Source organism: Pseudopipra pipra, chromosome 19 (genome assembly GCF_036250125.1).
Source record: "Pseudopipra pipra isolate bDixPip1 chromosome 19, bDixPip1.hap1, whole genome shotgun sequence".
Taxonomy (NCBI): domain Eukaryota; kingdom Metazoa; phylum Chordata; class Aves; order Passeriformes; family Pipridae; genus Pseudopipra; species Pseudopipra pipra.
This window is the reverse complement of record NC_087567.1, coordinates 8,529,540-8,552,800: the sequence shown is the minus strand read 5'-3', so window position 1 is coordinate 8,552,800 and position 23,261 is coordinate 8,529,540. Positions and strand designations below refer to the sequence as shown.

Sequence of the window (23,261 nt, the reverse complement as noted above, 5' to 3'; positions counted from 1 at the left end):
ATTCCCACCGGGGCTGTCTCCTGCAGACTCTCGGGCTCCACAGCTCAGGACAAATCAAAGCCTCTTGCAAAGTCCAACAGTTTGTTATCACAGCCCTATTTACACGGGCTGGCACGAGCAACAAGGAATCACCCTTCTGGATATGCCTTTTTCTGCTTTATGCATTCCCTCTCCAAAGCCTTCCCAGGCGTGGTGGATGGAGCCTGGGCTGCCAGGTTCACACTGTCAGCCCAAAACCCTCATCAGCATTTGCGTCAGCCCTGTATCAACACTGCCATGGTTATATTATTGTTCCAACTGAACCTTCCTAGAAGCTTATCATAACACTGAGTACCAAAACAAGCCCGGGGTCCAGCATTCACATCCACCCAGACAGGCTGCTCTGTCTCATGGCCAAGTGATGCTGGAGTCAACTGGGTGATTACAGTAATAACAGCCTGGGAAAAAAGGTGAGCCGAGGAGCGAACCTGGCAAATTAACTCCTAATTAACAAGGCCTCTCAGGAGACTAATTAATCTTTCCTGGATTTCTGTAAACTTAGGAAAGGTGACAACTGACAGTTTATTTCCTGTTTCTCATCTGTTTAGACTGCAGCTGTGGAGCATGGACTGTTTGACTCTACTATAACCTGTACCTGGTGTCACTGTGCCACCAGCACCAAAACCAGTCTGGACCACGTCAAATGCAAGGAAACGATTCCTCTGATCCACTGAGCTCAGGATGAACTTCAGCAGCCTCTTGCTGGCACGTAATCACTCAACAGAAGCTGCATTTCTCTGCATCCCCATTCCAGGCAGGGCCTCTGTGTCCCTGACTGAAAGAAGGTCAAATAGCCCATATCTCTTCTTAATTTTTAATCGCAATTTCATGCTGTTATTTCAGCTGCTGGAGGCAGTGTAGCACAAATCCCTCAGGAGTAATTCCTAGATACTCTCTTGTAGGCTGGCCTACTTTTTCTTTCTGTTCAGTTACAAATTGCTTCTCATAGCCCAGATGTGTGGCAGTGCTGGCAAAGCTGCCTCCTCCCAGACAAATAAAATCTCCACTGCAGCATGTAAAAAAAAAATTTAAAAAAAAAAGTCACATTTTGATTTTTCTCCAGTTTCTAAAAATAGACAAGATAATGGAGATCTCATTTTTAGCTCTGTGAGCTCAGCTGAGTAGGATGGTTTAATTTTAAACAGTTCTGTTGCCTCTGATAGAGGACAGTGCCACAGTCCCCTGTGACACCTGACTGGGGCTGAATCCTGGCCAGGAGAACCAGGGGGGAGACACCTGAGCAGGCAGGACAAAGACCACGTGGTTTTGTGGGACTTTGGGCATGGCAAGAGCTGGGTGTGACCTGAGAGATGAAGGACAGGGGAGAGGTTTCATAACTAGGAAAAGCTTCAGGCAATGCCATGAGCTGCACGGGTCATTTGGGTGGCAGTTCTTGAGGCTACTGAAATAATGCATTTAACACTAAAATACTGTGCCAGTACAGCAGCAGCTGTGTGGCAGAAATGACTCCTGTAAGATTTCACCTATGGAGGAACAGTTTTACATAATGGGAAAATTTTTAGCGTTATGTGCAGCTCTTCTGTTCTGAAAAAACGAGAGAAGCTGCCCCCAAAAAACTACACTGCTCTCAGTTTGGTCAGAGAGTAGAAGGCAGAAAAGAAGCAGTCAAATCCTTTTTGTTTGCTTGTGCAATGAGGGATTTTACTGGTTTTATTAGAACATCCCTTTGTGGTTGGCTTTCTCTTTACAGCTTCATAACAACCTGGAATCTTGGCTTTATAAACCAACTTTCACACATTTACACAGAACTTTCTGCTTCTGAAAAAACAAAGCAAACCCACAAACAAATAAAAAGAAAACAACCTATTTAAACCAGTGCTATTACTGAAAAAGAAGGAATTCCTTATATTTCAGTTTCAGAGCCTTCCCCCTGAAAATAATCCAACAATACTCTGCGTCCCACAGTCTACCATAAATGGAGCACAAATTTCCCCAAGCAGCGAGGAGAAAAGATATGAAACAGAATAAGAATTAAAAAAAAAAAAAAAATCAAGAAAGAAAGAGCCAGTGTCAGTTCATGAACTGGAGGGCACAGATTGCCCAGTCACACAAGTGTCAAGAAACCCACTGAATGCTGTGTGTGCCCTGCCCTTATGCAGCTACATGTATTACAGATATTTTGGGATTCCCCAAAGGCTGAATATCAGAGTCAGGATTCCTTCACCACTCTCTGACTGAGCAGTTGCATTTCTTTCACAGGAACACAGTGCAAGGCGAGTGCTTTCATAATATTCCTTTTGCTTATGTTGTTAAGAATGCTGCATTGAAAACACCACAAATAAGCGTGGACAGATTTTCAATATGTCAAACAAAAGGCAAAAAACACTAAACCACAAAGCCATACTTACCTGAAGGATTAAATCAATAGGGATGTGACTTCCTCGATAAAAGAGCCCAACTTTTGCTTTCAGTCCTTTCACAGTTTCTACCTAAACACCGAGCCACAGCCTAAATTGGTTTATCCAGGGAGAGGAATATTTTGCCATGGCAACTGACAATTTCAGAAAAAAACACCCCCAAAACTGTGCTCTGTAAGAAAATCAGCAGATTAGAGGCTTGAAGATAACGCCTTGGAAATAAAAACTTGGGATGACACAGAAAATGTCTATTAAACAGCAGTTCTGCCAAAGAGATGGGTGACAGGCTTTAAAATAAAGCTTCTGAATGCTTCACAAAACCCCACCTGGGCCACAGAAAAGAAAGAAACACTCAAAAAAAAAAAAGAACCACAGATAACAATAAATGCACAAAATTACTTTCCTATGGATGTCTGGAAGGACAATCCTCTTGGAACTTCATCTCTGCTGCTGAGTCACAGCAAGGATGGCTGAACCAGGCAGTCAAACCTCCCCGTTTCAAACCACCCAGCCAAATACAGCCCTAAGAAATGGTAAGTTTTGACTTTTTTGTGTTATTTTAACGAGTGTTTTATACCACAGTTGAGCGAAAACAAGTCAGGGAAAAGTAATTTTCCCTTTAAAAATGCCAGTGTGTGTGATGTTCCACCAACTCAAAAATTCAACCTGGTTTTAAAAAAGAAAATAATCCTCAATCTCTCTCATGGCTGTTTTTGGAGGAGTTGGCATTTATTTTGCTGGAAGATGCCTACCTGGCCCTGAGTGCAGAACTGCTCATTCTCAGGGCAGCATTTTGGAATCAGCTTGAGCAGCCAGAGAGGCAGTTTATTTTTATGCAGGTGTTTTGTACCAAGGACACTTATTTTTGCATGTATGCACAAACATAAAAAATACAATTCAGAATATTGCCAGGTGAAATCAGGCAATTTCCATGTAAATGAGTCCCAAATGGGGGCACACTGTGCTCTTCATTGCTCTTGGTAATTGCTCACTGGGGGTTTCTCAGCAGTTGTAGTTAATGTTGCTTTTTGATGCTTCCAAGCATATATGGGAATAAAAATAGGAAAAAATATATAAGAATAAAATAGGAAAAAGTGAATTACTGAGAGTGTTGCCTGTAGAGGATACAATAAACTTCTCATCATTGTGGACAGTGCCTTGCCTGTGTAAAATTTGCCTAGTCCTATCCAGGAGCAGGGACTTTTTTCTCTCTATAACTGTATGACTGTGCTTTATCAAGCTTTTCTCCCACCTTCCCCCTCCAGCGAGGGATTCAGGCAACAATCACCTCAGGAACAACCCAAGGTGTTCATCCAACATCTGCCAGGGTCTAAGAACTCTTTCTACTGATTTCAGCAGGAGCTGGGACCAGTCCTTAGGCTGGACCTCCCAAAAGGTTTACACTGAACATAGTTATTTCCCAGGGGATGCAGCAGAAGCTGAAGGGAAGGAGAACCTGGCAGATTTAGGAGCACCAAATATAAAACAGACTTCTAGATTAGACAAGGAAACCCAGGGAAAACCTCCTGCTTCCCTTGGCCTATCCAAGAGAGGCAGAATGTTCCAATTTGCAAACATGCACCGTGTGATCACCGAGTGGCATCAACACCCCGAGAGGGTCAAGCACAGGGAGGGGAGTCTTCACACACAACTGACAGGGAGCATCTGCAGGGCTGAAAACACAATGGGAGCCAAGAATGACTGAGAGCATGTGGGTGGTGAAGAAAACTGGAGGCTGATAAGAAGAAGGAAAAAAAAAAGCTTCAATTTGCTGTGTTTAATATTGCTGCTTCTAACTGCACAGGCTGCTTTTTCTCTTGGCTATGGGTTGAAAAGGTATTTCCACTTTAACCACTTCTTAGTTACTCTGCTAAGGCAGGAGTGTCTCAGCTAATGCTGCCACAGAGGGCAGGAGGAAAGATGTATTTCACATTAACAGATAGGCAACACCTGGGATTAATGTTAGGAAAAACAGTATCAAGAAAACCCTCCTGATAAATGAGGTCAATTATTCTGCCTGAGAACACTGTCAACTCAATGGTCGAGGTGGAGTCTTTGCTTCAAAACACAGCATGTATGAGGTGAAAATTAAAAATATTCTGGTTTCCCCACTAGATCTGATACTCTTCACTCAAACTTTGCCTCAGCTTCCAGAAGAACGAGTGGGCTCAGTACAGCAAGAGTGCACAGACCCAGAGCAAACTGTGTGGGAAGACACTTTGTCAGGGGCTCAGCACTGCCAAGCCTGCACCAAAAATAAAAATACATCAGCAGCTCTGAAGGATGAGTGGTGCTACCTGTACTGAAGAGCTGCATTAGCTTGTGGTGTCAGGTTAGTACTATGGCTTGACTGTCATTGCTTTGGTGGTGGACACCACCCCAAACTGGGCAGAACAGGCTGCTGGGAAACCAGAAGTGATAAGTCAGGTTTTCTTGGGCTCAGGTAAGATTTGATGTCTTTGCTGGCTCCTTTCTACTGAAGTGACCCAGAGGGGTTTGTTCACCAGCAAACTGGCACTGCTGCAGCTGCTGGTGTGCCTGGTGAAAGGGATGTCCTCAGTGGGGAAGAAAAAAGGACAGCTTTATTTAAGAGATAAACAAGAAGAGAACAGCAGGTCTGAGTTCAATAAAAAACAGTCAATGCTTTCCTGTACTTTGCTTTTCAATAAATAGCAAGAGATGGCACGATCAGAGATAACAACTGCAATCCCAGACTGCCAAGGAAGACCTGTGCAAACCTCTCCTCTGTGTCTCAGACTGCCACCTCCTTCCACAGCCTAATGAAAAACCCATTTGGATCAGCCTTTTCCCAGTGCAGAAGGGCTCCCCCAGCTCTGCTCTGACACAGGTGCTAGCACAGATCCTCATGCAGCCAGTGAGGAAGGAAAACTTTTTTCAGAAGCTGGTGGGGGCCTCCTAATTGCTACTGGAAATATTTCCAAAGCAGCAGATCAGCTAGCAGCCCCAGCTCCATCCCAGAGGCAAACACAACTCATTTGTCATGTTTCAACAATTTTTCTGCTGCTCATACAGTGTAATTAATCACTTGGCGGGCAGGAGAACACACACACAGGACTGAAAAGGCAGCTCATTCTTTGACATGCAGAAATTGTCCTGTACTTTGTTAAGAGGCAGATTCACTCTCTTATTTACAGGTGAGAGTAGGAAAAAAAAAAAAAGGGAAGTGGCAACTCAATACAGCAACAATGAATAAGGAACAAACAGCTTTGTTTAAAACAAGGGCCCTGCTATTATTGTACCTCACAACATGCTCTTCCACTAGGTTTGCATGTGTGGCTTTTGGGCATTGATTTCAGATGAAAAGGCAACTACTCACAAGTAAAAAAACTTGTGGTCTGTCCCTTCACAGCTGCTCAGGTAGGGACCCTGCTAGCTGGTGGTGAGAGGCTCCAAGACCTGTCATTTAACCCTCTCTTTTGTCATCTTTGGGATGCTCTAGAGTCAGGCTCCCTTTAAGTCTGAACAGATAAAATACATCAGGTGAAGAGCTGAACAAGGAGCTCCTGTTGCTGATTCCCTTTTCCCTAGGGGATGCTCAGACAGATGAGCACCTAGACCCAGGTCTCTGCTCCTCTGCCATGCAAACCTTGGCCAGGGAGCTGCAGCTGCAGCCAGCCTCATTCCCTGAGTCCTGTGGCTAGTGCTCCCAGCTGGCCAGGTGCCCAGGAAGGCCTGGAGCCAGCCATTTGGAAATCCTAGACACAGGCACCCTGCTTTGTTTGAGCTGGCTGAATCTGGGTCTGGGCTTTCACACACATACTTCAGCTCTGGACTTTGTGTGGGTTACCATCTCCAAAAGGCTATCCAAGGGCTCTGAAGTGCTACCAGATGTTTGCCACAAAGCAAACTGGACTAGGGAGACTTTTGTCTCCCTTCAAACTGAAGCCAAAACAAGAGTTGGGGCTGTAGCAGCAAACACTGTGAAAGGAATTCAGGAGTGATAAATTGGCTTCTGGCAAATTCAGAGCATTTCTATTATCTCTCTAAAGGCTGTGAGAGACAGAAATTATACTAATAAACAACACTTAACTGAAGCAGTGCCTCAAATGGAGCACAGTCCAGACCTTAACCAAATCAACAGACTCTGAATTCACAGGCAGACAGGGCAGGTTTATTTGTAGGTCCTGGAGCTGAGGGGCTCTACAACTGCTGGATCCTAACTGCAACCCCAGCCTCCTAAATTCCTGTGGACCAGCTTTCTCTGGTCCAAAGGGAAAACAAACTCTTTGCAGGCTGAATCAATGCTGATGGAAATCAGTGGGAGAGGTCTCACTGAATGTAGAGTCACAGTCACATAGTAACTAAGTGCTGCTCTTTGCATTTGCATATCACACCCTAAGAGACCTAAGCTCAAAGGAAGAGCTCTCCATTTACCTGAGATGTCACTCACACAGCCTCTCAATATAGACCCTTAGGAACCTTCCACGGAATGGTCTTTGCATTTTGAAGTGCAGATACAATAGTAATTTTTTTTTCTCCTTTTTTAGACCAAGTTTTCAGACATTAAAATTTTGGCAGCTTTTGCTCTCGTTTACACTGAAAAAAACCCAAAAAGTAAAAGCAGATAATTTCAAAAAAGTCAAATGAAATGCCCCAAGTTCCTGGTATCAGGGGATTTTATATATCAATTTAAATAAATTGCACCCAGTTGGTTGCAATTAAAGGCTGGAGACTTGGCAGTTTCTTCTTCCCCATTTGACTCAACATATATAAACAGCTGGATCAGTGCAGCCCCTTATTGTGGCTCCTGCCACCTCATCCCACTTCTTGGAATTACCTTCACCTCTTCAGTTTGCTGCCTGTGGGCTTCAGAAAGCTACAACAGAGGGAGTGGGCATTTGGGAGGGGAAGGAAAAATGAAAGCAGGGGACAGAGGGAGTAATACAGGACAAGGATAAATCTTCCTTCTTCTCACAAACCATGGTGTGAATACAGAGACAGCATAACAATGAACCAGCTCAGTACCTGCCTTTGTGTAAGCACAACCCCCTGAGAGGAATAAAAAAGGGATGCATTCCCTTTTAAAGTATCTATTTGTGCCATCAAAGCAGTTGTGTCCTTCTGCTGCCTGAGAATTTGACCTCACCTGAGAATCAGACAGACATGCAAAGGGTATAATGGGATGAAAATCAGATTAGACAGGCAACTACCATTTGTGCCATTGGGAGCTGTCCATAAATTTGACTACAGCACCAGGAATTCACACTCAATAAGGGCTGGGAGGTGCAAGGGCAGCTCGTATATTTTCAGTCCGTGTTTCCTTCAGAAGGGGGAACAACTGCCAGGAATGGTGATAATCTCAAATCCACCTGCCCCTCGATTCTCCCGTTTCATCAGACTGAACACTCCAACCTCCTGCCATAGCAGAGGATCCTCAAAGGCACGCACCGAGCCTGTTCACAGCCTCTTCCCAGTCTTCAGCTGACATCTAGCGAACATTTTCCAAACTGCACCTGGAGGACCTGGGGATGGGAGACGGACCGAGCCCCTCTGGGGGGCGGCGGTGCAGAGCTGTGGGATAAGCACGGGCTGTACAACGACGTGCACTGTTCCCTGTCCTCTCCCCTCTGCGACAGATCACCCTGGGGGAAGGTGGGGAAGGACCTGGTTCTGCTCCCAGGCTGCACAAATCCTGCTTTTCCCAAATTAAAGTGGGCAAACACTGCACTGACTCCACTGCAGTGGTGCCCTCACTGCAGGGACCATACAGGGGGCTGGTGGACATCAGGAGGAGGGATCAGCAAGGCTTCCACCACAGCACTGCCACAGCAGCTCTTTCTGACCAGGGAGGGTCACCCTCTGCCCACTGCCTCTCCTAGAATCAAATATCCAGCACTCATCAAACTCATCAGCTGCTATCAGGATTAACAACCTCAATTCCCACCCTCAGGCTCTCCTGGAGGACAGCTGGCAAGAGAGGCGCAGTTTGCAGCCAATCTCAAGTTTGTCTTCAAGAACTGTCTCTCCTCAGCACATCTTTGGGTGACAGCAGATGTGAAATCCCTGAGGAATAAAGACTCAATGCCCATATCAGCAGCCTTCAACGAGTGTCAGATCCAGCCTGCAATGTCTGCACAGCAACAGGGGAACATCAGGAGTGTGCAGAGAGCCCAGTTTAATTTTATAGCCTCTATCAGCTACTGCAGAACAGGGAGTTTGGTTTATGGTATCTATTAAGGTAACCAAGCAACAGCACGGTGGGTATCTATGTCATCAGTTACAAAGAACCAGGGGTTTACAAACAAGCAGAGTGGTGATGGACACTGAGGGGAAGGAAATGTCTCTGTGCTTTTTGTATGAACACTGGAAAACAGTCTGTATAACACCAAGGAGTGGTGAAACACCAGCATGCTCATCACATGTCCTTCCACAACACATGAGTATTGTTCTCACACTTCACCACCTGTGAAGGTAAAATGCTTTCCCTACTGACTTCAGGATCACTTGTAGTCTCATAACACCACTGACACACAATCCTTGTCTGAATGTACAATGCTAACTGCACTTTAAATCTTCAGGATTTACATGGGTGGAGGTGATTAAAACCAAAGCAAAGTGAAGGAGAGACAAAGAGATGCTTAAAGGAAAATTTCAGACTGCTTTTCTTGTTAGACTGCACAGACACTGTCAAACTAAGGATAGCAATGAAGACATTTAATAGTTTGAGAATATGCTACACCTACCTGCCAAAATACTACCAAAATTTCCAAAGGTGTATTGTTTGTGCCTCCCAACAGCTCTTGAGTCCCTGTTTATTATCTGCAGAAGGTCCCTGAGGCCTTGTTCACCTACAAAGTTTGACTGATCTAATTAGACACAGATCAGTGTTTTGCACTTGTGAGGTGCCAGCAAGCTGGTACTGGTATCTGCCTTCACAGCCAAGAGGCCTGCAGGAGTATCACAATCCAAATGCTAAATACTCTCACACCAGCTGACAGCTACCCCGTGTTAAATGCAGATAAACCAGAATGGATGGTTTGCTAACAGTTGTGAATCTGGGAAGGAAGAGTTAATAGGCCAAGTAAAACAACAGCACTTACAACGACACAACTACACATCACTCCAGAGGCTTCCTCAGCCCACTAACATGAGACAGAATTAGTGCTTCTCTTACCTGGTAATAGTAATCAACATACTGTGGCTCATAGTGCTGAGGCTCAGAGTTCTCAGGAGACAGGACATCTTTCAGTAAGTCTTCACAGCCTGGCAAAGAGAAATGAGAGCAAATGGTCAAGGCTGAGAGTTCATCTTCCCAGACATTGCATGGACAATGGAGGAAGAAACACAGGTTTGTAGCCAGTCTGTATGCACTTGGAAGCCAGCTTTGGAATATATTTAAAGAGCTGTAACAAAGCTCTGCCTTTAGAGTTCTGTCCAGCACATACTCAGTGTGTAGCACTTAGAGAAGTGCAATTCCACTAATGCCAACTCTCAGCACAGATACACTACACAGCAATGAAACTGGGAGCTGGACATTGCTGGGCTTGGTGAACCATCCTGCAGAACAGAAACCCAGCCCTGATCAACTCAAACTCCGCAGTCAAACCCTGGATTTGCAGGCTTGGCATGAGCTAGTGACTGTTGCACATAAGTGTCAGTGCAGCTGCTTCTAATTTTCTCTGGTCAAAATGACAATGGGGCAATACCTAAGTGTCACAAATTTCCCTTCACAAAAAGCTCTGTCACCGAGAGTTCAGTGTTTGGCAAGCAAGTATCTATGCCCTGCAACTGGAGATTTCCAGCTTCCGTGTTTGCTTTTGTTAACAACCACATTAAGAGCTGGAAAAATCAATGTCTGTGTATCCCTCAGTCCTTCCCTCATCTGGCATCCAGAGACAAATATAGAAACACTGAAATCACCAAATGCCTCGTTCCCCATTAATTACCAGTGGCTGCACTTGGCATGGTGAGCAGCACAAGGCAGGAATGTCAGGCCAGGTTATTTCAGACTGTGTGAAACCTTCTCAGCATGTGTTGTACACTATTCTACTTGGAAACTGCAATTATCCAGCAGTTATCCCTCCCTCCCATCCCATCACCAATGCTGGTGATGTTACACACCAATACCCTCTCAGGAGGCAGGTGAGCCAGAGGAAACAGGGCAGCGTAAGAACGTGTGAACTGCACAGGTTTATACTGTTAGCTGATCTTCCCTCTTGGTTTTAAATACAGCAGTAACATCTGTAGGGATGAAGATATGGTGTGGTTAAGGAGAAGAGTCCTTTACAAAGGAAAGAAGCACTTGAAAAACCAGAAAAGGTGAGCAGAGATGCAGGAAGCCTAAAATGGGGGACCACTACGTTGTCCCTGTCTCCCACACACAGGCATACGTTGGAGGCAGCACCTGGGGAATGAAGCCACCCTGAGATCTCAGGAGTGACACTTGGACAAGAGGCAGAAGGACTTTTTCCCTTTTCCAGCTTCTGCAGCAAAGTGAGATTCTGCCAAGGTACTGAACAGAGAAAAAAATGAAGCTGTTAAATGCACACTTTGCTGGAGAAGTTCATGGACAAAAATGGTGTGTCAGGGTCACTTCCCAAAGAGGAGCTCATCTGGGACTAACAACCTCCTGGCTGAGACACCAGATGTTAACCTGGTTTGCCTAGAGAGGGCATCTTTCTACATAACCTGCCCTGCCTGTGACTCGCATTTCCCACCCAGCCATGACCCTTTTCTTTCCCTTGGATTTAGCATTAAGTGTTCAGCCTGTGCCTGGCTGAGGTTATTCTTTAGTCCTCTCACAGAGGAGAATTCAATTTACGGTTTGTACCTTTTGACATTAATAACCAAAGCTTATTACTCATCAAAATGCCTTGTGCCAGCACCCACTGTGAGAGTCATTACATGTATGAACTGCTTTGCTAAAAGGTCTCTGCATGATATGGAGCAGCTACTCGTTAAAGTGAGCTATCCCCAGCAAAAAAAAAGAAAATAAATGCCAAGTGCTGCACAGTAATGGGTGTAGATTAGTGTAATGAAGGAAATATGTTTACACCGTTCTAAAATTTCTCAACAACAGTATCTTCAGCCATAATTCCAAGCTTCATTTTCCTCATGCAGTTGTGCTCACAACAGTGCTTCTAGTTAAAGAGCTCTAAGCAGTCAATCTTCATCTGAGCCTGTTAGGTGAGCACCTTCCCAACCTTTTTGGTTTTGGTGGAGAAAAGTCATGAAGGCTGTGGGTCTTCAAAGAAGGATTTAACTACCCAAAGCAATAGGTGTGAGATGTTTCTCCTTTGCCTCCTTTCAACAGGCCAGCCAGACTGGTCTGTTAGAGAGAGTCACAAACAGATCCCAGACCTCCAGGGTCCCAAATCTAGAGTTTAGCTGCAAGGTCTCCTGTGTCCCCTCTTTGCTGTTCAGTTCTTACCTAACATTACTCCTGACCACATTCTCTCATTTTCCTTGTCCATCAGGGTGGATCACTTCATGATAGCCCTTGGCCATTTAAATTCAAGCCTGTCATTTATTCAGTAAACACACTGGGGAGAAAAGCATTGCCTCCTTTATACCCAACCAGCTCAGAGGAAGCCCTCACCACTTCTTCACAAGAGCTCCTGGCACAGGCTTTTACAGCCTGATCCAGAACCACAATAATGATCAAGCCTTTGACCCATTTCCAGAACATCAACAGGCATTTAATCCAATTTGTTTACCTTGCTGCACAGCTGAAAATGGCAAAAGAAGCCAAATCTTGCTCAGGCCAAGTTTCTCTTGGCACTGACAGACTCGGGGTGTAAGTAAGACTATCTCCTCCTGCAAAGGTGACTTTTTGGTGGGGAGATGCCTCAGTGTGCAGCAGGCAGTGTCCCCTGGGCACTGCTTGGCATGGAAGCTGGCATGACAGCTTGGATCTCCTCATCCTCCAGGGAAGGTCTGCATGTTATTATACTCCATAAAAAAAGGGAAGAAGAGAAGGAAACACTGAGGCCATTTTCCCCTGAGATTACTAAACCACATTGTTGCTACCCTGCAGACATCTGAACCTGTCCCAACATCCATCAGATCAATGGAAAAATGACCACTGGCTTCAAGAATCTTAGGGCTGTGCACTGGTTTTATTTCTGTTAAGAACTGAGTTTAAAGAATAATTTCTCTGTTGCTCTTCTTCCCTGTGAAGACACAAATAGGAATCTCTTCCCTCTGCAGGACTGTGGTGCTGGTGTTTTCCTTGGGCCACTCCTTATCACCAAGGAGGTGGGTTTGGGCACAGTTGGACAATATATCAGCTTTCTTATTCAGTGTTTTTCTGCAACGATGCCAATACACCTCACCTTTTGCTTCCCTAACCTAATACAATTTGAATTTTCCAGGTACTCTGAGAGGCTTACACAAGGGGCATCACACAAAGAGGGAACACTGGAGTGCCTCAAATACTGTGCATATTCTTACCACCAGAATACATTTTGGCTTACTGGGAAATGCCAGGGAGCTAAATTACTGTGTCACAGTCCAGACAGAAAACAACAATGAATCAAGGTTTACTCTGGCAAATCCCAGTGTGGAAATATGGACAAAAACTGGACAGAGATTTGCAGAGGGAGCAGCCTGGCCTGGAACACAGAGTGCTCTCTGCTACCAGAGCCACTCCTGAGCAGAGCCGTGGTGCTGAGGCTGCAGAGCTGCCACGGTGGGTATGTCAAAGCTGTGCAGCACTGGGCACCCAAGGCTACAATCTGTCCAAAAATAACCCACTGCAAAGGAGGAAAGGAATCCTGCACTGAGATGCCCCATTATTTCTATAACTTCATTTCCCAGGAAAAGGCAGAACTGAAAGCCACTTACATGGCTGATTAGAGACAGTTCATTTGAGTGTCTACAGATATTCATGTGCTTGATGTTCTCTCTCCTTTGCTATGGTTGGGAGAATTCCCCCCCAAACATTTTTGGGCAGCATTTGGTCTGTCAGAATTTTCTGAGCTAAACCCTATTTATCCTAATACCACAAATGCATAAACAAACACAATTCATTTAGCCAGAACAGGGTCATCTTTAGCCCTAAGCAAAGATGATGAAAGCATTTTACAAGTCACTGAAGCTGGGAAGGTATGAACCTTTAACTTTGTCAGTTCACTCAGGTTGCTAGACATGATTATCTCATGAGATAATTTTTCAAATTTACATTCAGCTTCATTAAACAAAAAAAAAATGGTTTTCACATCCTAACAACCAGTCAATTTGCAAACAGACATTCTGGCCACAAATAAACTCGATTTTAGCAAAGCTGTTTCCTGCAAATGCTCCAAGAAGGAGATTTAACCCATACTACATCAAGCAATTTTCACAGGCAATTAGGCAATTTTAATACTATAGGAAATCAAATTGGTTACCTAATTGAATGTAGTTGGTTTCTGGCATTTTTCCTAACAGCAATGGCTTTTTACCTTATCTACCCTTGGATCTTTAACGGTGTATTAGACTCATTTATGGTTTCAGGCTGTACTTAGTAAAATTTAGTTTAAAACTCTCAAGTACTTTTAGGAGTAACCAACTTCAGTTCATTGAACAGCTATGGCTTAATTTACAACAGGGGAGCTCAGCTCTTCACATCTGCTGACAGTCCTCCTCCCTGGAGCCACCCCAAGCACCTCTCCTGTCAGTAAGTTATTCTTAATAAAATGGATAGAACCATCAGATCATCTCCAGTGATGGCCTACTGTGAATTTTGAGATCTACAGCACGAGCCTAAATGGGTTCATCAGTTTTGGGGGTTTCTGCAGTGCTTTACTGAAATTCCCAGTGCAGCTGCCCTGTCCATAACACAAATACTGCTGTCTGGCAAATAAACTCTCTTTTATATAACTGCAACACATTCATCTCTTACTCCATGCTGGATCTTCAGGGCAAAGCTGGTACAATACTTTTCTCAGCTATGGGACTGCAAATTACATTTTCATTTTAGTTGAAAGAGGTGGTCAGAACTTGGCAGTGGTTTTGTGAGAAATATGTTTGTTTGGAGCATATGAAGGAAACCATAAAAGCATATTTTAAAAAAAAAATCTCCAATGAAACAGAAGAGCAGAAATACTCTGGAAAACTTTGTTTTGAAAAAAAACCATCAAATTTCATATTTACTATTTTCTTTTACAGTTCAAATAACCTGTGACAGTCTGAGCTGCCAGAACAGCCAACATCCCTCCTGGAACAGTTCTTTAAAACTTTGGGCAAATCTGTATCCTTGGAATTTTCATCAAAATTGCTAGGAACTCACAGAGAAACATCTACTTTTTATCTGCTCACACAAAGCCTGCTTCTAGAAGCTTTCCAGCCAGCTGCAGTAATTAGCTGCCTAAGGATCTAGGGAGGCACAGAGATGGATTTTTGCAGGCACATAATGGTCTGTGTTACTATTTTGAAGATTCAAGGGTTGCTATTGCTGCAGGTGGGGAAGTGTATAAATTCACAGCTGTGCTTCTTCCACCCTGTTCATGAATATGAAGGAGCTCCTACAACTCTCCATTTTCAAATACTGTGACAGAGCAAAACTTAAATGCCATTAAAACTTCCACAAGATGAAGGAAAGACTCTCTCGCTCCAGGAGAAAAACAGGCTGTATGGTTTCATCTGAAAAACCAGAGTTTGTGCTAAAGCACAATTCATTATTGCAGAAGTGCTCTGTGCTACCACGGCTCAGTCTCTCCCCTTACAAAAACCATGATCCCCCAATGCTACAGAGTCAGTGCTGTTTTCATGGTTAAAATAAACTATAGAGTCACAATACATCTACCTTTAAATTTTAATTCTGGTTTAGTTTGTGCTTGTTCCATACCCTCTCATCTCTGTGAGCTGCAACACCAAGGGCAGCAGGGGGAGCTCCCCCTTTATTTGTCAAGGTCTGGGTGTTTTTAAGCTGAATATCAAAGCAAAGAGACTATTGGAAAGACAACAGAAATCATAGCAAGAGCCTGGTCCTGCAAACGTTTGAGTGTAGAACCCAACAGCCCACACAGCACTTTAGAATTAACAGCTCCACTCAAGCCTTTAAGTATTACAAGTGGCAGAAAATATTTACTGGATCAGTACAATAAATTCAGCACAGCAAAACCAGCCATTGGCTCTGCTGAGCAAACAGGAATGGATCCCATGCTGACCCTGCTGGAATTAATGGGAATTCAGCCTTTGAGTGATGTTCTGGCTGCTCTGGTGTCTATGAGCAGACCCACTCCTTAGGCTGTCCTGGATTTGACACACACTGGTAAGAGGTTACAGGTGTTATTTCATGGCAATTGTTCTCCAGACAGACACAGTTATTAGAAATAAAGCCCTGCAGTGAGCAGATAAAGAGGGCAGCTTCAGCAGGAGTAAAACTTTCATATTCTGGCATTCCAATGAAATTGCTGCAAAGCTTTAAATTTGATGGCAAGTCTGTCCCTGGCTCTGGCAGAGCCTAATTGCTCAGGGAAAGCAGCCTAGACAGCAGGGGCTCAGCACAGATGCTGAGGCAAAGTCCTTTAATCCACAAGAGACCAGCAAAAAGAAGCAAAGCTTTCCATAAATAGCAAGTACCATGCCTGTCCAGTATTCCACCCCCAGAGACATAGTGGGAATGAGCTCCTCCAACACACTTCTCCTCTCCAGCATATTTACCTCCACTTGAAAAAGTCCTCTCCACCACTTCCAAGGGTCCCTACCATGAGTGAGACTCCTCAGCCCATCCTTCCCCACAGTTCCTGCTACTCAGCAGCTGAAGAAAATTAACTCTCTTTTACACCTGATGGTCCCATCAGCTGCTGTGAAGGTGCACTACTCCTATGTCATGAGGTTTACCCAGCCCTGAAGTACTAAGGAGGGGGCAAGGCCTTATGTCCACTTGCAGAGGAACACAACACTTTTTGTTTGCACCATGCAAGAGTGAACAGTGTCCTGGTTTGTGGAGGAGAGAGGCCAAGCTGCAGATTTTAGATCCAGGTATGGGAGTTTCTCCTTGCAGCAGGAGCTGCTACCAACCAGTTACAGAGCAGGCATTAAACACTCTGATGTTTGGGATTTTTTCAGGTTCCAACATTTAGCTTTTTGCTCAGATCCATCCCTGGATATGAAATGCTCAAACCAACATCATCAGAGGTCAACTCTGATCTGAATCTGTTGTTCTAGATGCCTAAACCCTCACAATTTAAATAAATTCAAGGCACCAAACTACCACAAAAACCTTGACACTGTATCACCTCTGGCCAGCAAACAATTTCTTCAGCACACTATAAAGGAAAGCATCTATGAGACAAATTAATTTGAAGTCTCATAAATAAGAAATACAGCAAGGCATTAGGATAGCAGAACTTGAATTTCAATATTTGGCTTCCAGTGCTAAGAATAGCATAGCTTCATACTCCATTACTGAAAAACCCACTGGATTTACAGTAGCATCTCATTTTGGTCTATTAATCTGATTGCCCCAAGCCATTGTAATAGGCTGAGATGTCAAAGAATCATATTTATAATCTGTTGCTGCCAAGACAAATTGCTTTTGTTTGATAACAAGCCTGATGCTACCCCTGAGATGTGGCTGCACTGCAAAATGAGAGGTAACAACACAGTGGAAGCTTTCCATTCTGAAAGGCTGACGTACCCTTCCTGAACTTTAACATGAGAGCAATTTCATTTTTAAGGAAAACATGGCTGGTAGCCAAAGACCAATAAAATTTCCATGCTGTGAGGTGAGCAATAGAACCAGCTGTTCTAAAGAGATGCTGTGAAAACAGGGAGCACAGCGTCTTATCAGAAAGAGATAGAGCTGCTGCTGTGATGATACTCACTTAGCACTGACACTGGGGGAGTGTTGAAACCTTAATGATGTGCAAAGGGAGCTCTGGGTGGTGCTGCAGGATTGGGTGCTTTCTCTGCATCTGTTCACACACACCCCCCCACCCCAATAACCATCACACAAATTATCTGGACCCTACTGATGATTTGCTCAGTGTAAGAGCTTTAGGCTATTCATAAACTTGGAGTACAAGGTATTCCAGAGAGTTTGGTTCAATCACATCTTTGCAGGACTAGACCTTAGGATATGGATACAGGAATCGGTTCCCACAAGATGAGCAAGGATGAAAACTCCCAGGGCACCATCACTCTCTGGTACCTGTTAATATGACACACTGTCCCTCCCAGTAAAGGAAACACAGTTGCCCACTCCATCACTGAGGGAACTGCCCACCATGGACAAGGGCACAGTTATTACAGAACAGATGTTCTGGGTCACTTCTATCCCTCCCTGATCATATTTTGTGCATTTGTGCATGTCTTTAGATTGTGAATTACAGACGACTACCAGATGATTTACAGAGCCCGTGTCTTCCTTAACCTAGAACTCAGTTTGCCACAGCATTTCCTGCTCAAGGAAAACCTCCAGCACAGATTTTAGTGTCTATGCACTAAGGTATTAACTTTCCTTCTGGGCTTTCTCTTGCCTTCTCTTCAAACACATCAGTGTCACCTTGGATGGTGTCTCCAAGAACATGGACGAGAGCAGCTTCCCACTGTAATTTTACCTAATTACACACTGTCTTTGGCTGCCATAAACTTTAATTAAAATTGCTGTGGTGTTATGGTCTTGCATCGTTATGGCTTCATAATAATCTCATCATAGCAGACTCTCCAGAGGCCTCTCCCAGAATCACACCACGATCACTGTGACATTCACCCTGTCCCTGAAGTGCAGCCTCTGGGCTGTGAGAGCACTCCAGCACTTTACAAAGGACATCCCATGAGCCTGGAAGAGGACAGGGTGGATTATTTCACTATGGGAAGTTAGGAAACTAATCAGCAGCCAAAGTGCCTCTTCACTGGTTCCTTTGCTGCCCTTTGGTCAAGCTATAAAGCACAGCAATGTCTGTGTCTTCTGTCCAGGACTGTGTTTCCTTGCAAAGGTGGTGATTTGGTCCACCTGGTCTCTATCCTCAGGGCTTGCATGGCCAACCTGTAATTAACCCTTTTCATTCCACAATATATGACCACAAGTACTCTGAAAACATTAATTAACTATAGACACCTCAAGAAGAGTATAACAGTCTTACATTTCCTGGAAGAGAAACTAAAGCCTGAGGGGTCTCTAACTTCCTGAGGTAAATCAACAGCAGAACCTGGAAGTATCAGACCTGGGCACTACCTGCCAACCACAAAGCTACTCCTTCTTCTGCTGTATTTGTCTTTAAACCACATCACATTTATTTTGACAAAAATTAACAGTAAACCAACGCACAAGCACCAGTGGATGCAGGAACTCCAGCACTGCTCACCATTAATACATGAGATGCACAAAAAGGAAAAATATCCTGGCTCTGTTCCCAGAGCTGCTCTACTGTCACTACAAATAACCACAGTCAAAAGAGAGGATGTCTTTGATCATTACATTTTCTGCAACCACAGAAACATTAGTGGAACTGAAGGGGATTATTTTTAAGAAATATGCACATACCTTTGATAGCAAAAACTCCGTGACAGAAGTCCTTAAAATTGATTCTTCCCAAATCATTTGGGTCCAAGTACTTTGCCAGTTTTTCCACCTAGAAGAAAAGATCAGAAAATATGTGTTGAGCTTGGTATATCATCTGTTGCTCAGACAAAATCTGTATCTTCTACAGAAGACCACAACTGGGAGAATATCAGTAGTTTTCACTTGAATAAGCCAACAAATCGTTCAGCAAGGAGAAATAATGTCTTTGTTTGGGTAAGGTGTGCTCTGACCAAACCTTCTTCAGCTGGGACTCAGTACTCTCCTATGTGGATCTCACTTAATAAGTGGTGAATCTGTGACCTACCCTCTCATCTCAGAGCAGGGTGCCAACAGAATCTCCTTCCCTGCAAGCTCTTGCTGTGCATGGAGCTCCTAAGAACTTAAAACCTCAGTGACTCCCATCCCTCTTATCAGAAGTTCTTGGGGAGGGAGAAAGGACAGACAAAAACGTGCACAACCCATAGCAGTCTCATTCCCTGAAAAATCCAGATTACAGGAGAGAAAACTCATTGGGCATTTGGGATAAAACAAAACTTCCTTGACGCAGCAGAGAATACAATTTTTGTATAGGAAAATTAGCAGTCCAAAAATATATTCATGTGATGAGACAGAGAAGGGTTGTGTTCAGTACACTATGCAAATAAGCAATGTACTTATTGCTTACAATCTCAGCTTCACAGTTTATCCTTTCTGATCACTACTCACCATAAAATGAGATTATACTGAACTTAAACGCAGCCACAAAAGTGGCATTTGCCCCAGCAAAGGTCTGTCTGGAAGATTTTTCAAGAGGGTTTTGGGACAGAGGGAGAAAAGCAGCCTAGACTGGAGAGGCTGTTGTGTGCTGTGCTGTCCGGAAAAAAAGGAATGGGCAAACAAGTAGCTGAAAAAGAAGAAGTGAGAGGCAAAACAGTGCAGGGAGGTGGGGCAGTGCTGACCCCCCAGTTGGCTTTCTCTGTGATAACCCAGTCCCCTCGTGTGCCTGTGGCTTTGCCTGTAGTACCCAGCAGGGACCCTCTGGCTGCTCTAAGAGCTCACAAGCAGCTGCAGCACAACCCTGACCTTGGTCTGGGCCCTGCAGACCCCCAGGAGAAGGAACAGGACGAGTGCAGGAGGCAGGGAGAGCAGGCACGCAGGACCCTGTACAATCCTGGTGCAGCACAATCCATGTGAGCTCAGATATGTCAGCCTGAGCAGCAACAAAAGCCCAGCTGGAAAGATGCAGCAAACGAATCCAGATGACCCAGTTTCTCAATTTTCTGGTGTGGTTTTTTTTTTTTTTCCCCACATGCTCTAAAACCCAGCAGTTTCTCAAAGCCCTGCAGATAATGCACTAATGTGTGCGCATGACACTTCTTCCCTCAGATTCTCTCTGCTTATAAATTCCCTCTGTGCCAGTAAATGCCATGATAAGCCAAAGGGCTCATTTAGAACAAGCAAATCTGGATGAGAAAATGACAAAGTTTTTACTCATGTGCAAAATTCTCTGTTGAATGAGAAAGGCACGATCTGATCCTTTACACTGAATCCTTTCCCCTCTCCTTTTCTTAGGGAAAATAAAAAAATCAGCTCATGTAGGCAGGGCAAATAAGGAGCTACATGATGAGCTCAGAGCCTAGGACAAGTTAGAAATCTTCTTAAAACTTGCATATTGCAGAAGACTTCAAGAACTGCAGCCCTGCCAGCCAGGCAGCAGAGCCCAGATGTTCTTGTGTGACTCACAACCAAATTCCTATCCCTGGTATCACAAGAGATCACTGTAGCCCCATTAATTTATAGCAGGAGAAGACATGTCTCTTTTCCCAAAACACAGCCACTTCACCAGAAACTGCAATGTGTGGTTAATGCACCCCAGGCTGGCTGGAAATCCTGACTGAATCCAATGAAATAGAGACACACTTGACACGGAAAAGCCGGGTCAGTGTTATCCCTGCTCACCTTCACCAACAACATCGATGCCATAGAAGGATGAAGCAGTGGCAGAAATGTCCTTCTTCAGGCAATTTGGGGGTGCATTCAAAGCAGTAGGATCAAGCAGGCTGCTGAGGCTGGGAGCAGCATGATTTTGCAGCTGAAAATCTTCCTGATCGCTGTGGCAGCTTAAATACGTGGCAGATGTGTCACCTGGTGTAACTCAGGCTTTGATGAAGACCCTGGTGTGGGCACCAGCTGAGCATCTGTCCCCTCAGGGATCCAGCAACAGCATCTAATCAGACACCAGCCTTCTGGGTTACAGGGTCAGCCTCTAACTCTCTGACACATGGCAAGCTCCCCTCACTGTAATGTCAGTAAATACCATTTCAGATGCTTGCAGGGTTGCTTTAGAGATTTTTATTTCCTGTAGGTCTTTTGCTAAGAGGCAACAAATTGTGTCGTAGGTTTTAATGTACAGATTCCTGCAGCCAGCTGGGAAGCCTCTACACTATTTCATATTGTGTTATAACACAGTAGTGTCACTGGGTGTTCCCAGTGAATCTGGCACATTAAGTTTATTTCTCAAAGTTGATCCAATGATTTTAGTCTACCTTGTTGCTCAGACATATACAATTACACTTTTAAAACCAAATTAAATAAGATGTTATATGCCTGGGGGTGTGTATTATGGAGGAACAGAGAATACATTCACGTTTAGGTCTAAGCAATGTCTTAACAGTAAATGAAATTATCACCTGAGCAAAGTGCTTCAGTCTCCAGTTTCCCTTAAATCTAATTTGCAGGTTTTCAATTAGATTTTATAATGCAAATAACTGACATCAGTGCTGGAGATGAAGAAGAATTTACAGAACAGGCTGATGGAATTAATGCCAGCAGCGCTCAGATCTTCAGCCAGGCCTGATCACCACAGCTCCCAGCACAGGTCAGGGGCTATAAGATTTTGATCAACTGGGCCTACATTTAGGTGGATACTTGCAGAGAGTTTGTGCATTAATATACACACATGTATAAATCCCTGCATATCTGAGTTTTGAGCCTGCAGTGCACTTGATCATGCCTTTTTACCAGTAGCTTTCTGGGACAAGGCAAGAAGCTCCTCCTAGTTAATTCCAGACTGAAGGCGTTACTTAAAATTAATCTCAAGTTTCAGTCTGTGGCCAAATAAACTGCTGATGTCATTGCAGGGGACACAGGACTGCAAAACCAACTGCTGCCAAAATCCAGAGCTGAAATGACTGTGTGATTCTTGTGATATCTACAGGCAGCACAGGGAACATACCATGTGCTCCAGAGCTTAACATCATAAGCCATTGGGATGAGCTAGAGGTCGTGGTTTGGGCTGGGGACAGACACTGCACAGAGCAGTCCCACACCATGTGGTTCACACACCACAAACAAGGTCTGGATTGCAAACTAGTTCTGCATTGTAGGAAGCAGACAAGGACAGAAAAAATGAGCTGCAGGCTCAATAATCCAGCTGGTTCTTTTGGCAGCTGCGAAGGTCTCTCTAATGAACCCCTCAGTAGACATCCAATAGTCTCAGAGAGAAGACATAAATCATTTTTGCTTTGGGAAACAATCGGAGAAAACCAAACCTCTGTCTGTATTGTTTAACTTGCCTGGATGAAGGGTGATTATCCTTTCAATGCAAACATGTTTCTCCATTGTAATAACAGCTCACTTCAGCCAAAGCATTTTCCTCATCTCTGCTGGGTTTCCCAGCTATCCTGACTGCCCTGGGAAGGGGTGTTTGCCCCGTGCTGCCTTCTGACACATCAAAGGAAGCTGGGAACACTTTAAAGAAAGAACAGAAGGGATGTTCGTAGCAGAGGGAGTGGAGGAAGGGGAGAGAGGAGGAGAAGTCAGTGACAGACCTCAGAAGAGATTTACTGGAACTGATCTTTTCCTGCAAGGGAGTTCAATACAGGTATTGAATGGCCAAGGAACCCTCCCAGGACTCCTGGCCAGCTCTCGTACTGATGCTGCCAAAGCAGCCAGGCACTTCTTCCAGCAAAGATTTTCTGACTGGAACTAAATCCTGCTTCCATTTCCAGGCAAGAAGAAACTCAGACCTCTACTGACCTCACTTAATTTGCTTCCAAAACCGACCAGCACAGAAGAGATTTTGTTAACACACAGAAATCTGTAAGATTTAGATGTAACTGAGTTCAGAGGGACCCCATGCTGACTCTATCCACTGAAATCCTGCAGCAGGATCCAAATCACAGCCAGAAGATGCCATTTGAAATAAACACCTCATCTCAGCAGTCTGCCTTCATGCTGCAGGAGCCTGTGAGCACGTCTCACCCTGAAGTGCAAGCAGGGAGCACCTGGGAGCTGTGACAATGGCAAGACAAGCACTTGCAGGAAAGGTCAGGCTGTGCTGCGGCAGCGACATTTGGGCAGGATCTCCTGAGGCAGGAGCATTGGTGAGA

The 23,261-nt window shown here is 44.4% G+C and overlaps 1 protein-coding gene across 3 annotated transcripts in view; it reads right to left on the bottom strand.

Moving 5' to 3' along the window:
* The window catches only part of RAB11FIP4 (RAB11 family interacting protein 4), a 115,397-nt gene that overhangs the window by 60,815 nt on the left and 31,321 nt on the right, over positions 1–23,261 (bottom strand). For 2 of the 3 annotated variants that reach the window (XM_064676044.1, XM_064676043.1), the window contains exons 2-3: positions 18,853–18,940; positions 9,553–9,641 (exon numbers count right to left, since the gene is read on the bottom strand). In XM_064676044.1, the coding sequence (XP_064532114.1) occupies positions 9,553–9,641; positions 18,853–18,940 (177 nt within the window). Of the gene's footprint in view, positions 1–2,408; positions 2,432–9,552; positions 9,642–18,852; positions 18,941–23,261 lie in introns of those variants that run through there. The other variant, XM_064676046.1, reaches the window with a different exon arrangement.